General features: G+C 45.1%; 2 protein-coding genes across 3 annotated transcripts; one reads left to right on the forward strand and one right to left on the reverse strand.

Annotated features, from left to right (window-relative positions):
- Positions 1 to 1195: 1195 nt before the first annotated feature.
- Positions 1196 to 11516, reverse strand: fxr2 (FMR1 autosomal homolog 2). Of its 2 annotated transcripts, XM_086059820.1 has the most exons (17): positions 10846 to 11515; positions 9097 to 9149; positions 8270 to 8363; positions 8093 to 8164; positions 6930 to 7078; positions 6725 to 6818; positions 6461 to 6577; positions 6212 to 6382; positions 6047 to 6125; positions 5694 to 5959; positions 5256 to 5342; positions 3657 to 3876; positions 3394 to 3573; positions 3100 to 3294; positions 2908 to 3015; positions 2738 to 2826; positions 1196 to 2625 (listed from the first exon to the last, which is right to left on the reverse strand). In XM_086059820.1, exons 1-17 carry the CDS (start codon positions 10894 to 10896, stop codon positions 2515 to 2517), a joined length of 2136 nt encoding a protein of 711 aa, XP_085915946.1. In that variant the 5' UTR covers positions 10897 to 11515; the 3' UTR covers positions 1196 to 2514. The 2 variants fall into 2 exon arrangements, with proteins under 2 accessions (XP_085915946.1, XP_085915944.1); XM_086059818.1 differs by having other exon boundaries at positions 8093 to 8363; positions 10846 to 11516.
- Positions 11517 to 12968: 1452 nt separating this feature from the next.
- Positions 12969 to 15362, forward strand: haus4 (HAUS augmin-like complex, subunit 4). The gene is made up of 9 exons (XM_086059739.1): positions 12969 to 13127; positions 13216 to 13355; positions 13467 to 13598; positions 13692 to 13832; positions 13925 to 14021; positions 14120 to 14265; positions 14341 to 14471; positions 14566 to 14634; positions 14731 to 15362. Exons 1-9 carry the CDS (start codon positions 13061 to 13063, stop codon positions 14912 to 14914), a joined length of 1107 nt encoding a protein of 368 aa, XP_085915865.1. The 5' UTR covers positions 12969 to 13060; the 3' UTR covers positions 14915 to 15362.
- The last annotated feature ends 260 nt before the right edge of the window (positions 15363 to 15622 follow it).

The following is a 15622-nucleotide window of genomic DNA, read 5'->3' on the forward strand; positions in this document are numbered from 1 at the left end:
ACTGCTTTGACCCTTTGTTGTTGGATGGCTTTAAATTCTTTGAACGTCTTATGTCATAGTAGTGTGTAATAAGGTAAACTGTCCTTTATTAATCTTCAGAAATTAAATTAGTAATCACAACTATATATATATATATATATACACACGACCAATAAAACTAGAAATAAACGAGAACAATGGAGTGTCAGAGCTGCTGCAACAGCCTGCTGAATATGAAATAAGTATAAAATGTCATATTGCATTATTCATACCACTCTTCTGCTTCGGTTGATCTCCAAGAAAGACTGCCACAGGCAACTGGGATTAAAATGGTTTGGTTTCACCCCAAAGCAACTCCTGAATTTGCTCACCAGGGATGGGTCATTGTGATTTCCTAGCAACGTATAAATCATCATTTGAAAATGAAAACACTTGCTATGATTTACAGAAATTAAGTGTTGAAAAACGAAATTTCTTATGACCAGTGTCTTTCATACAGATTAAAGTAATTGCTACATTAATTAAAACTCCAGACCCAGGAAGAAAGCGTGTTTGCCAAACTTGTATACCAAATAATGAAAAGTCCTTTATTGCCATCAGTACACGAATGCAGAGACAAAATCTGACAGAGAAGTGAACTGTACAACCAGCACACACGCGCACACACACAAAGTGCAGCCAGCAGTCTTTCAACAGGACGTGAGGGTTACAGATACATGAGGGAATACAGTACTCACACAATGAGGTATAAATGTACACAAACTCGCACTCATGCAACTGAAACAAAAAAAGGTACAAGTGCTCTCTCACACTCTTAAAAACACAACACACAGGTGAGCCGTAAAGTCTAACAAGCAGCATTGGAGTCGTCTCGATTCAACCACGCTCCCGTTCATCTGCCTCTTAAAACCTTTGGTCATGTGGATGCTTGCCTTTTATGCCCAAATGTTGCCCGGCCAATGCTGTACGGGAGACTCTGGAAGTTGCGAGCCAAGGAACCAACAACTGCCCTTCTCTCGCTCTACTCGGACATTCAGTGTGTACATTAGCAGCGATTCTATTGGATGAAACCAATGGCTTTGTAAGTCAGATTTACAACACCCTCTTTCATCATGCACAGGACAGGCACCACCTAATGGTTAGCCTAAGTGTCATGCAAGTTAGAAAAATAGACTGCAAACCCACAAGACAGAGAAATCAAAAGTTCATCTCCAGATTAGGGGTTGATTTCACTTCCATTTTTTATTTGATATTTTCTAAGATGTGGAAATAGCAACAAAAAAAAGAGCGATTACCAAGACAACAGTAACATGAGCAGAGAGCCACTGAGGAGTCCCCCTCTCACTCCACTCGCCAACCCAAAACGGACACCTTGTGTTGTGGCCCTCTTACTTTTGTGCCAGGCAGGAAATCGCCTGTTCTCGTGCCTGGTTTGTTGTGTGTGTTCGCATATGTGGCTCTCATTTCATTTGAAGCTGTCCCAATCCCACAGTTCTTCGTCCCCCGGGCCTTGCCCAACGGCAGCATACATCCCCCAAGAAGGTGGTCGCCCCACGTGTGCGGCCAGAGCCACGGGCTGCTGTGGTTTGTCGAGATTGTGGCTGGAAGCGAGAGCTACTTTCTCCTTTAGTCTACTGTTGAAGTTTGTCACGTTTAGAAAGGCGACCCAGCCACCGCTTGGGACGTCAAAACGGGTGAGGAGGGGGTGACGCGTCACCTCAACCCCCCCGTTGCTGATAAATAAGGATGCCTTACGATGCGAAAAAAAGGCCCGGCTGTATTACATTTTCAGCCCACCTGTTTCTACGCTTGGAACGGCCATGTTGTCACTTCTATTTGGAATGAGGAAAGTGCCTTGAAATCAGGTCGTTAAGGACCTAACCTGCCCCCCCTCCCCCCAGCAGCTTCCCCTCGTACTGTATCTTCCTCACTCTTGTGACTAGCACTCCCTCTGTCAGTTCTCTTCTTTCGACCAAAATAAAAACAGAACACCACCTCCCACGATGAAAACAAAACAAAAACGTTTTCTTCTTTTTTTTTTCGAATTCAAGGCACAATGTCTATCAATATTCCAGCCTCTGAGTATGAACATTGCGACGCATTGGACTATCTGCTTGTGCGTCACTCGCCACAGTTTACACCTCTCACGCCAAGTACTTCAACGCTGTTAAGAGTCCAAACCAGTGATAAACAATGAAGGAAACCAACATAAGAGACAAGAAAATCTAGTCCTTTTTGTTGAGTCTCAGTATTTTCCTTATAACTCAAGTCATATCCACCAGTTATTTTTTTGGCAAGCTACTTTTTTTTTCTTTTTTTCTTTTTAAATAAGCACTAAGTACTGATAGATAGGATATAGCATACACCGTGGGTTTTTAAGTAGATGCGTCGTTTTTTTCCACTCATAGTATGGATTCAGGAATTTTGTCAGGTACTTTTCACTCATCTGTTTAAGGTTTACGTTAATGCAAGCAGGGACAGTTTGCCATGGAGTCTTGCTCGAGACTTGGATTCGCGAGGGGTGAGACGGACTCATTAAGAGACGCCGTTGACCAACGTTACAGTCTCAGTGGCTGGTGTCACGCCTTTGCTGGGTGATCGCTTAGAAGGGGTTTGCTCGTCCATTTTGCTGCCGGTCCCATTCTCCTGTGTGTAGGGAAAAGAAGAAGAAGAAAGAAAAAAAGAAAAAAGATACCAAGCTGATCATGTTTGAATAATCGTTTCATACCCGTATTTTATAAACCTCGTCTGCCTGTACCTTGGGCTCGGGATCAGTGTGGTTCTCCTTCGAGGGAAGGTTCTGTCTGCTCTGGGACTCCGGACGGGATATGTAGTCAGCGACGGTCACTAAATCATTAAAATAATAGCTTAGAACAAATGCTGGGGTCTATTGTGCATGTGCCGACATGAACTGAAAAAACAGCTCACCACTATCAGTTGGCTGCCGATCACGGCTGACTGAGCCTCCCTCGGGGCGGCTGCCACGGTTGCGGCGGCGGCGGCTTCGGTTGCGGCGCTGGGGTCGGCCCTCTTCATCTAAACGTCCGATGAGGGCATACTGAGTTTTTGGACTTGAAATCTCTGTGGGGGTTGAGAGAATGCTAGTAGTAAGTTTCTCACCCAGCCCGTTCTCACTGGGTCCCGCCTGGCTGTCGGACTCGGTGGCGGCATCCATCACGCTGGGCTCTTGGTCGTTACGGCGGCGACGGGAGTGTCTCCGGCGCTCCCCTCCCGTGCCTTCGCTGACATCCGTGTCGGCCAGCTCTCCTTCACCGTCCAGTAGGGAGTAAGGATTACTGTCGGGGTCCCTCAGCACTGGAGACGCCAAAGTACAGCGGTTTGCAATTATGCACAATCCACATTTAAAACACTTTGCAGCCAACCGTTGCTCCTTCACAATTGATAAAATGCTACCTGAGCTGATTGAGCTGGATGGTTTGGACCCTGGCCCGCCGCGTCCTCGTCCAGAATTGGAGCCCCGGCCCCGGCCGCCCCGTCTGGAGCTTCGCTCCTCTCCGCCGATACCGCGGGGCCGCTGGTCGCGCTCGTTTACTTCCTCTGACTCTGAGGCATTGGACAGCTCAGAGTTTGTGCCTGCAGAGAAACAGTGCTCTTACTTTCTCCTCCGAAAAAAGAAAATTGACCGAAGTCATGCTTGCTTCCCCCCCCCCCAATACCATATCCAGAGTGCATGCTGTTGGAGGCTCTGCGTCCCCTGCCGCGACCCCCGTAGGTGCGAGAATTGTGGAGCGAGTTGCTGCTCTCATCAGTCAGGTAGCCTTTCTCTCGTTCTCCTCCAGCAGGTCCGGTTCGATTCTGAGCCGTGCGGTAGCCCACCCCAATCTGGCGGAGCTGCTCGTCAATTTGGAGACGCTCGAGGCGCAGCTGCTCCACTTCCTGGAAGCATGTGTAGCAGCAAAAAAATAAAAATAAAAGGTGAGTTGAGGTGCCCGTTTGTGAGGAGACAGTATTCTCCCCACTGCTTTTTAGACATTTTCTAAATGTTAATGTTAAGCACATAACTTGTAAGGGAAGTGCCTGTAGGGTACAATGAGCGTCATCACATCAATGGAATGTGTGAACCAGGGTAAAAACATGCATATGTCCTCTCTCAATTGGTTTATTGGATCAGGCAGGACTTTTTTTTTTCTCTCATAGAGCACACAGCATGGCTTTGAAAAACACCATTTTGGGTTAATGGTAATGATAGTTATAGTTTTCCACAAACTAGATTCCATCACATGGCCATGATAAGACAAACACCAAATCGCATCCTTTGCATTCATTGTACATAAATGTAACTTTGAATGTAAATGAATTACTTTTCATATTTATGTCATGGATTACATGAAAGCCTTCAATTCTGTGCTTTGTTTCCATGGAGGCTGTGAGCGAAGGCTGCGTCGGAGCACACTTTTTCAGCCTACATCGCTCTGCTCTTCTTCTATGCCGACTTGTTCGTGAACGCCAATAGCATGACAGTACATTCAGGAAAGTCCCTCCCCGCCTGACACTGGCTGCTGATTGGTCGTTCGCAAAGACTCCTGTATGACAGACTACGCATTTACATTTCCGCTCCGGGCGAATGGTTCTTTGGAGGACCTGGCCTATAAATTTGGACACAGTTTAAGAGAGCAGGATAGCTGGATATCATTTACCAGACTTTCTTTTGCCCCTAAACCACAAGTACCAGATTTAGGAAATGAAGGTATTCTGTCATATTTGATCTCTAAAATTCCCGGTATGGCACTGGCACTGGTAAAACAAAAACATAAATGGTTAGTTCTACGGATGACAGGACGGTCATGACTCCTGCAATATGGCTGCCGCTCCGATTCATCCAAGTAGTGGGCGGACAGAGGCAACGTGGCGTCGAGTGTATGTCTACGATGACAGCTGTCTGCCAACGACAGCTGTACCTTAAGGGAGGTGGATGAGGCGGCTGAGAAGGGAATGAGGCACAAAGAGGGGCTTGGGGTCGGCTGCTAATTTTGGATGCTGAGGGATCCAGATAGGTGTAATCTAAACTCTCAGCATGCCGGTCACCCAATCCCAGAGAGAAGGGCTATTTATAAAAGCACATGAGGTAAGGGCAAAACGTGGCACACTCAGCAGGTTTGGTGTTTGAGGGGTGGTCAAACCAACCAGTGATACTATATGAAATGACCCAGTCCACAAATCCCCCCCCCCCCTACCCCCAACTTAAAAAAAGAGTAACAAAAAAAAGCCACCCCCACACATTGCATTCAAATCACCAGTAGAGGGCAGTCACTCACCTGAAGGTAAGACACGTGGTACTCCAGCAGCACCTGAGCGTTGCTGATGTTCTCCTTTGTACCCACAAACACGAAGGGAACCAAGCCCTGATAAGACAGAAAAGTAAAGACAAAGAGAAACATTGATAAGTGTGTGTGTCTTTTTCCTGATGATGTAAATAAACAAACACACGGGGACACTTTGTAACAAAACATTAAAAACCGTAAGATGAGGTATCAGTTGCAGACCATCAGTGAAATAGTAATAAGTAATCTACAAAAATGAGCTCACAGCCAAGTGCCAATAGCCAACATCAATTGTGTGCATTGAAAACATTGCCAGTGTCAAAGCAGAAAGCACATGGAACATCTCGACCCTGTTGCACATAAGACATTCGTTATTTTCATATAGACAGGGGCTTTGCGGTGACGGGGAAACGAGCGCAACGGTCCATCCACCTCTTTGCTGCCGGCCGTGTCTTTGCTGCCGGCCGTGTCTTTGCTGCCGGCAGTGTCTTTGCTGCCGGCAGTGTCTTTGCTGCCGGCAGTGTCTTTGCTGCCGGCCGTGTCTTTGCTGCCGGCCGTGTCGTCCCTGCCTGCCCCCTGCCTGCCCATCTCCTCGCGGGGAAGCTTTTTGTCATTGTCTCCCTCGATCCTGACGCGGACCACGCCCGACTTGTCCACGATCTCCTGGATGACTTTACCGTTCTTGCCGATGACTTTGCCTGCGCAAGAGATGAGATCAGAGGCCGTCTGGTGATGAAGATGCCGCCAGGAATATGAGTGCCTTTGGGAATGTGCTCTCAACTCACCTACAAGGTCCCTGGGTACCTGGAAGTAGTCTTCTTTAAATTCAAGATACTCCCTTGCCTGCTTTACTGCCTCTGGAGTCTGCCAAAACAGCACAAACGTTTTAATAAAAAGCCAAACTGCAACTCTGCAAGCAATATTGACCATAAAACGAAGCATAAGCATACCTCTCCATAGATCCTGAAGGTGCAACTCTCTTCTTCCAGCTCGATAGCGGTGACACCGGGTACTTTGCGGGCCTGCTGAATGTTTGCCCCGTGAGAGCCTATGGCGAGACCCATCAGGTCCTCTCTGACGCAAACCTCCTCCTGGTACGCTGACGCCAACTGTTTACTTGTCTGAAAGAGAGCGGTTGGGAGAAATGAACAAAATGGTGGACAACTCGCGCAGAGAGCATGTCTAAGGTTACGGTTTACCTCCAAATGTTTGGTGGCTTCTTCGTTACGGGACATAAGCATAAGCTTTGTACGGATGCTGCGGAAATGCATGTCGCTGAGAATGGTGGCCCGCTTTGTCGTGCTTTCATTTGTGGACTGCAGACAAAAGGGATTACGGAGCTTCAAGGTGTGTACGTTGCATATACAGTATGTGACAACGAAGCTTGGGTTTAAGCTAATTAGAAAAGCCACCATGTAAAAAAGGATATGAGGCTAACATTGGCACGTGGACCAAGTACTAACCAGAACTATGAGCTCATGCGTTTGGGCACTGAAGAAGATGCAGTTGGCGCCGATAGCTTTTCTAAAGTCTTTATGCATGTCGTCGCCTGCGCATCTGTTGATGATGACAAAAGAACGAGAGGCTCAGCATCGCTGGTAAAGGCATCAGCATCCTTAAGGCAAGGCATCCCTTCCGGCAACAAAAAAAAGCAGTTAAGACACTCACATGTCCCTCAGGTCCTCCGGGACAGGGATGGTGACTTTGTGGAAGGAATTTCGCGAGGAAGGGCTGTTGGGGTTGAGGGGCCTGATGCGTTCTGCTGTGACAATCTCGTTGTAGGTGGCGTCGCATGCCGCATATTCAATCACGTAGAACTGAAAAACAAATCAAATTTTTGCATTATTAATGACACTTAAACCAGTTTCAAATGATTGTTTTTTTTCCTTAAAGGAATACAAGACTTATCAAAAACTAACCAGCTATTCTGTGAAATGGTCAATTTGAGCGATTATGATTTTATAGCACTTTTTATGAATACCGTACACTTTTGCATTAAGTACAGTATCGGCCATTTTGGACAGCCACGTGATCATCTAACCTGGACGGTAAACATCCGGGTGACTTTTACGCTACATGGCGTGTGCTAAATAAGCACGCTTTAGCCCACATTAAGAGAGGCCACTCCCACCGTCACACGGAATGACATGAAATCTGATTTTACTCTGATCAGAATTGGCGCAGTATTTGGGATAGAAGACGGTCTTTTTCTTGCCGATTACGCCAGCAAACTCCCGTTGCACACGGTATGTTTTTATTTTGATAATTAATCGGTTTCAAAGAAAATTCAGGGAATAAGATGCCAGAGATATTTGCAGTTTTGCACTTTTATTCATTACACACAATGCCTAATCCAATACTGGAAAATAAGTTATAAGTGTTGTGTTTTTTCAAATATGCATGAAACAATTTTCTATTCTTCTAATTTCTGGATCGTGAAGTGGCATCGTGAGCGCAGGTACCTTGAAATAAGGCCTGATAATAGCCCAATACCTTAAAATAAGGTCTGGCATCGGCCCGTTACTGATACCTGCTATGGACAATTCCAAGCTTGCGGCACAAGTCAAAATGGCAGTCAACTCTGAAAGGAAGCTCGCCGCTTGATTTGTGTGGGTTATTTTGATTTAAAAATGTGATGAAATGTTGTTTGACTACTATAACAATCTACCTGATTTGTCTGCTAGTCACAGACAAAAGCAATACAATAAGCTGTTTGTTTGCATTGCATTAAAATCAGAAATGCCCATTGGCCCTATACCTGGTATCGTACTTGCCCATCCCTATTTAAGGAGGTTAAAAAAATAAAAGCGGGCAAGGTTCACTTTATTTACCTCGCCTTTCATCATTCGGACCCGGGCCAGCCACCAGCCACACGGCTCCTGTTCATTAGCTCGGGAGTAAACCTGTGAAGAGAGACAGAGAATGAATAATGACATCCCATCCACTTGTGAATGTTCATCAGATGTTGACGCCGCAAGAGGAAAAACTTGAGGCGGTAGAGGCCTTACCTCCACCTCCTCTCCTTCCCCAATTTCCTTGTTGTAGTCGGCGGGAGGTGGCAACCGCACGTCGCTGAAAGGTAACTGTCGCTCTGGTTGCCAGCTTCAATGAGACAAAAATACAAATAGCCACTTATCCACACATTTTCCTCCAGGCTCCATAAAAAGCCTTATCAAATTTAAAATAAAAAAAAACACTGAGCCACGTTCAAAGTTGTGCGATTACACCGTGAGCGACATTCTTTATTGGATCATGGCCTTCATGTGACATAGGATTGGAAAGTACCTTGGCTGCCACAAAGTTCAATTAATTACTCTGGAAGGAGATTGAGCTGTGTCTCATTACTTTAAGGCATAACTCCTAAAGAAATAAGCAAAGGTCTGAATAACAACCGCTACGCGTTTCATTCAAGCCTGAGCTGCGCTAGCATGCTCTCAGAGAAAGTAGAAGGGGGTCTTGACAGAAGGGGGGGGGGGGGGGACATTCCCAAAAACAGCACAGGCCTGCCATGCCCCTCCTGCCAACCCTGCATACCATGGGCGGACCACTATTTTTAGGGGCACCCTGCGCTGCGCTGCACTCTGAGCCAAGTAGATAAAAAGAATCCTGAGTGTGCGCTGGTAGGATGTTGGTGACGCGGGTGGGGCAACGACTGAAGGCAACCACTAAGAGAAGGGGGGTGGCTTGAGGGCTGTTAAAGATGTGTATGGACAGCTGCATTCCAAGCACAGGTGTCCAAGAGGAACATTTTGTAGTGAGTGCGTACAGAACCGGCCAGAACCAGTAGTAGTAGTAACTCAATCGCAACAGACACGCTCGGGAGATTCAAACTTACTTGTTTTCAAACACAATGGTGAGCGAGTCATCGTGGACATCCTTGATGTACCCCTAAGAGAGGAAAAACAGAGACGGGGTGTATTTTTATTGGCGCAAACAGTTGCAAAGATAGAGTGGGCGATGTTTTGATTCTGCGTATAAAACATTTGACTTCTAAGAATAAGCGCAAGGGTGGGGGTCTTTTTTTAGAAAGCCGAGACATAGCCGTGACAACCTCCCTGGCTGTGATTTTTTTTCAGCGTGGAAATGTCACGTGTCAAACAACATACTCTCTTTGTGGGATAGCAGGTCTACAGTCCGGATATTTTAATAGACTGCGCCATTGTGACGTGAGAGTTACGTTTGCAGTGGAAAACCTCAGCAGACACTCTCGCATGCTGAGAAAGGCGAGACAGAAAGCAAAGTGGTAGGTGTGGCTGTGGCGTGCCTCTCATTGTGACACGACCCTATAAAAGGACATAAGCGGTGTCCATGTTGGAAAGTTGTGGATTCACCTGCTGGAAAATGCACGCCGTTTACTTCAGGAGGCAAATTACTTGCCATTTACTGACAGTCTGAAGTGAGTGACGAGGTCAAAACGTATTATATGTTCATTTACGGATGTTACTTCAGGAGACAGGTGCGCGTGTCAGATTGACTGCTGTCAAGATGCACCGGACACACCGTCTTCCTGACTTGACTCGAAAGGTGGGGGCTGTGCCAGGATGACACCACGTCCTCAAGTCAGCGGCCACATGTTCAGTCCATGTGGTCATCAAGACTGTAAATCATCATATGGGACAGCTGCTTGACAGCAGTTATGTGGAGACGTGTTCACGGGTAACCTATTGTTGCTCTTGTAACAAAAATACTGTATACCAAGATGTATTAGCATAAAAAGTCATTGTGATATCAAGACCTGATTCATCAGCCACGAAATCGTGCTCAATCTAATCAGGGCCAAGCTGTCACTTGGTAAAAGCCAATGACAGGTGAGGCTGCAGAATGAGAGTAAATTTAGGCTAGGGGCCTGCAGTACACCCACAACGCAGAGGTGCTGGAGGGCACATGGGAGGAAGAATGGAGAGTCATACACTGACTGAGAACTAAAATAAGAGAAGTCCTAAAAGTTACGACTACAAAATTAAATCAATGAGGGGATCATGTTGCCACTATTCCTGTCTCCAAAAAGGACCTAAATCACTTCGCAAACACCTTTTAAAATGACCTCCCGAATGGCATCAATGTGTCCAATTGGGCTTCCACTCAGAAAGCTCTTGTAGCCAAATCAAAACACGTGACCACAGCCATGTGTATTAATCGTGTGGCAGAATTGAAACTGAAAGAGTTTCATTTCGTTAGCTTGAACTGTAGCATCCTCCCATGCATGCTCCACCATCACAGTTGAAACATGTAACACGAAATGCTACTTTTGAAAGACATAGGCGCGCGTAATGGGGGATCGTTGTAAAGCCGTATCGAAACTGGGCAGAACCACATTGAAAAGCATGATGAGAATTGCAACTAGCACGAGCTAGGCGTAGCTAGCTCGTGCTAGCTGCCCACCCCACAATGACCAATCGTGTCGGGACGCCAAAGCATCCTCGTCTGACACAACAACAAAAAACACTCGACTATGGCTAATATCGACGAAGTGATGGCGTGATGGGTTTGCCGGCGCTATGGTTCAACGAGCAACATGTCAAGTTATTGGAAAGAGCAAAAGTTTGCTTGGGGCGAGCAATAAGCTACACCGGAGCCAGGTTACCTTATAGAAGGCCCCATTCGAGCCGCGAACTTCCACGGCCAGCCCGTCCATACTCGTCGGTAGCTCCCCACAGCTGTGCTCGTCTGAAGCCGCTACGACTTCGTGAGCGTCGGGTAACGTGAGCACCCCCAGCTTCGCCGGCAGTTCGCCGCTCCCCGGCCGCTTGTGGATGTCCAGTGTTTCGGGTGGAGGGGCAGGAGGTGAAGGGGTTGGGGGAGATGGGTGTGATGGTGTCAACTAAATCAACGCAGGCGCCACTAAATTACGGAGCACCGTGCCCTGGTTTGCTCTCGTCTCAATGCCGCCGGCGGCGCAAAGAGCACGGACAAACCGCTGCGTATGTGTCGACTTGCCGTTGGGAAGCACGGTGACGACGCTCCGGCAGGACGGTTAATTAGCTGCGAGGCTAGCTACTATCAACACCTTGATCCAGTCGGTAGCGAGCTAGCCGCGGATAGCCTCCGTGCCTCAAGTGTGGCGCAGTCGTGGTGCTGAATAACCGAGGGAAAGCCAGTCTTCAGCCTGCCGTGTGACATTCACGGACGTTCCCCTCCGAAAGAACCGTCTGCGGTGCACTGAGCGGCGGGCGACACCTTCCACGAGCTAGCAGCCCACTCCAATGCACGCCGATAGAGTGAATCAGTGAGGGTCTGAATGACCTCAACCCCCCAACGAAGCCCCGCCCATTACGGAAGTCTGCTCTGTGATTGGTCCAGAGCCTTTGAATCAAGTGATTCAAGGATTCAAAGGCTTTATATTATGAAAAGGTAAACAAGGTATCCCCGTTTTTTCCCGATTTACATTTGCTACATCACTGCCTACACAAATAAGGATCATTTTAATATACCATTTAGCCATTGAAATATGTTGACTAACTAGGCTGGTTCATTAAAAAAAAATGAAGACCTCACTGACACTGACACTGAAGAACACATGTACACTGGGGGTGCAGATTGTATATTATGGTTCACCAGACATGCAGTGTGAGAGATTTCACTGGCGTCGGGCCAAAACCTCATAAGTCACAATTTGGGAAAAATATTTTTTCTTCTTTCAAAAATGTACACTTTTGGTCACTCAACACACGTGTGTGTGTTTATGTGTGTGTCCATCCATCCATCCATCCATCCATCCATCCATCCATCCATCCATCCATCCATCCATCCATCCATTCATCCATTCATCCATTTCTTAATCGCTTAGTCCTCACAAGGGTCGCGGTGGGCACTGGAGCCTATCCCAGCTGGCTTTGGGCAGTAGGCGGGGTACAACCTGAACTGGTTGCCTGCCAATCCTGGGTATGTGTGTGTCATTTTTATGAATTATTGACCAATCCAAAGTTTTGAAAATGGCTTTCTCTCGTTGATGATGGAATGTTAATAGTTGAGCATGCTGTTTTTGCGATCTCCTGAAAAGTGACAATTTTGGATGTAGCCTACAAGGTTTTGGCTCGACGGCAGCGATTTGCGGATCTGACACTTCCAACCGTAGTTTGAATATAATAGAATAGAATATAATAGAATCTATTATCATTAGTACACAAACTAATAATCACTCATTGGTGTGATACAAAGTGAATAAAGAAGGACAACAGAAACAATGATAGCGAATTTAAAATAATGTAAGCAGCAGAAGCAATTTGTGCATTTTCTTTTTTTTGGGGGGGGGTCTCTTTCGATATGTGTTTTCCAACGTGACACTAACTGAAAAATACTTCACACACAGATTTATTATTAGACAGATCTACAAGGACTTCACTTGAAAATTGAGAAATGTTTTATGCTTTAATTTTGTTATTTTAGAAGATACATATATATATATAATTTTATAATTGTATACTTGTTACTCATCCTAGCTAAATTATATCTCCATACATGTAAATAAAATAGAGTAAAAAAAAAAAAAACCTTAATGTACGAGACCTATATACAAACCCTCTGGCATGTATTATATGTTCAATGTTGTTTACAGTTTTTTTTTATACTTTACTTCTGAATAAAGAATAATAATTAAACATTGAAAATAAAAATACTTCTCACGCGTCACAATGTTGTGTTTTCGCGTTTTCTCGCGAGAGGCAAGCACCTTTCACAAGCGGATTGTACCACGTGCATCTATTTGGCCAATAAAATGGTTTCCCTCAGGCGCGCTATTTGAGTCAGGAAGTTTCTTCGCTCCGTTAAAACAGGAGAAAAAGCAGTTAATCTCAGCCAAAATGACTGCTGAACCTGGCGCCACTGGTGGATTGGTGCTTGGAAACGAAGACAAAGTGTATCAACAGGGTGAGAAAACAAACGTGTTTTGTTTCCCGTTGTTATAAAATGCGGTCGCGCTTACTAACATGATGTATGTCGTTGGACTCCCGCACAGTTTTGGCCTCGTTTCCACTATGTGACCTGACAGAAGAGGACCTGAGGCAAAACCCCCAATTCTGTAAACTCTTAACCAGTCTGGCTCATTATGTGGATAAAACTGGACTCACTACTTCACTGAAAAAGGAGTTAGAGACGGTATAAACAAGCATTTATACAGTAAAATACGTTGCAGTGTGTTTTAGTTCCTGCAAAGTGTTAGTTTATGTCCTCCTCAGTTTTTGTTGCTTTTTTTCCCCTTTTCTTCAGGCTCAGCAGAAACTACTGAGCCAGCGGCGAGCCTGGCTGCAGTCTGAGAGCATCCACAGAGCGCTGCAGGAGATGATTCAGGACCACGGGGTCAAGAAGCATCATGCCGCTGTACCACCTGACGAGAACATGGTGGGCCTCCCAGATTTGAACAAACTTCTGTGAGTCAATTCCTGCAGGTTTCTTATGTGAAGTTAATCTGTCAATTTTGTGACATGATCCTAGTTTTACGAAACAATGGAGAAATGCCTTCTTGTGGCCAAGTGTGCAAGAAAGCTGGATCCCAGCAACACCACCAAAAAGGATCAGCCTTCCGTTCTGGGTTTGACCCCTCAAGATGTCATGGAACTCATGCCTTCTGAGAATGTATGTGATCAAAACGTACTTAGTAAAGACTATTTTTTTAATGATTCATTTCAACAAATTTACCTTGTGCCAATGCTGCGTGTAATTCACAGAATATACAAAAAATGAAACCGTTGTTACCTGGGGCTCTGGAGCAACACCTCAAGAAAAAATGTTTTAGTTTACTTTCCTACTATCAACCTGAATGGGGTGTGTTTCCTTTTTCCACACATAATTAAGTTGTCATCATGTTCTTGTGTAGCTGTTAAGAATGTTTTTTGTTTTTTCAAATATATATTTATAAATAGAGAATGACAGTGAATCTCTGAAGAGGTGCAAGTTGTCCCATATGTCTGCACAACTGGTTAAAGACAAAAAAAAGGTTGAAGCTCTGAAGGAAATCTCCCGGGAAAAGAGAGTGCTCCTCCAAAGGCAGACACAGCTGTACCTTTCTGTAAGCTGCATACAGTACATTTGTGTTCTTCACTGCATATAGTTTGGAAAAGAGCTCAATTGAAACCCCTTGCAGGAGATGACAGCGTGTGTCCAGCTCCTTCAGTCTTTCATCCTGGAGAACCGCTTGACGATGCAGGCTGATTTGGACAGAAAGAAGTTGGACTACTTTGAAGGCAAATGCGTATTAGTCATGCAAAAAATCAAGTAAGGAGTTTAACGCTTAATACCTTTATCAGTGTGTTTCCAGTATATATTGCTTTTAAATATTAGTCCGTTTATTCTTTTCGTCCATTTTTAGGGCTGAGATGGTTGCGATAAAGCTGGAAACATACACGCCTGACTCCATTTCTACCCACAAAGAAATAAGGCAAGATGAGTTTTGGGATATTGAGCTTTGTATATTACAGCTTGAAAAACATTTACTTTTTTTTTTGTTGTTATTTTTATTGTGTCTGAATTGCAGAAAAACTCTGGAGTCAGACCTTAGAGCCTGTCAGGTGGAGAAACAGTCGGTGGAGTCAGAGTTGTCCTCCTTTGAGATCCTGGGCAAGGAATTTGAGGCCCTGGCTGAGGAGTATGGCAAATTGCGAGAGGAAATTGAAATGAAAAAGTGGGCTCTGAAGGAATTTACCAAATATAATTCCTAGGGATGCTCCTACTTGACCTGGGATTAACGTGCATTGATTGATAAGGTTTGAATGATCAACCTTTCAGGATGTTTTTTTTTTTTTGAATATTTGATTCCATCACTGCATACTTGCTACTTGTTCCCCTTATTTACGAAATAAACATTGAGCAAGGGTTGATTGCCTTTAAATTGGATGTATTGTGGTAAAGGTATACTGTACATTAGTGTCCCATGATAGATCATCCATCTGACATAGAGCCACAGCAATAAAATCCACTGGATAGCAGACTGTTCAACCGACTGATGTCTGCCGCATTATTCAACTAAGCATGCCCAGATTTCACATAAAATACATTAGTGAGAGATATTCTCTTTGAATGTCAGTGTATATCCACTCTGCTGTATGGATGCTCCATTAGAAGTTTCGTTGTGACAATGGCAATAAATATTCTGAATCTGATTATAAATTACATTTTTTGGTTTAATGTTGTGCCTTATACTGCTAACGTATGCAGGAAAAGTGGACAAACGTGAGAATATAGGAAAGACTGGGAATTTGAAGTACATGCCGTGCACAATAACCCCCACTAGAGGGCAGCAAGAGAATATCTAGGGGAATATTTGTTGATATAAACCCGACATATTTTCGACGCATTAGGGTCGTCGGTTAGTAAATAAAACTGTTTTCTCATTGTTTTGTCAATCCGATCTTGCCTATCAATAGATT

Source organism: Leptonotus elevatus, chromosome 17 (assembly GCF_054856555.1).
Source record: "Leptonotus elevatus isolate MCC_2025b chromosome 17, RoL_Lele_1.0, whole genome shotgun sequence".
Taxonomy (NCBI): Eukaryota; Metazoa; Chordata; class Actinopteri; order Syngnathiformes; family Syngnathidae; genus Leptonotus; species Leptonotus elevatus.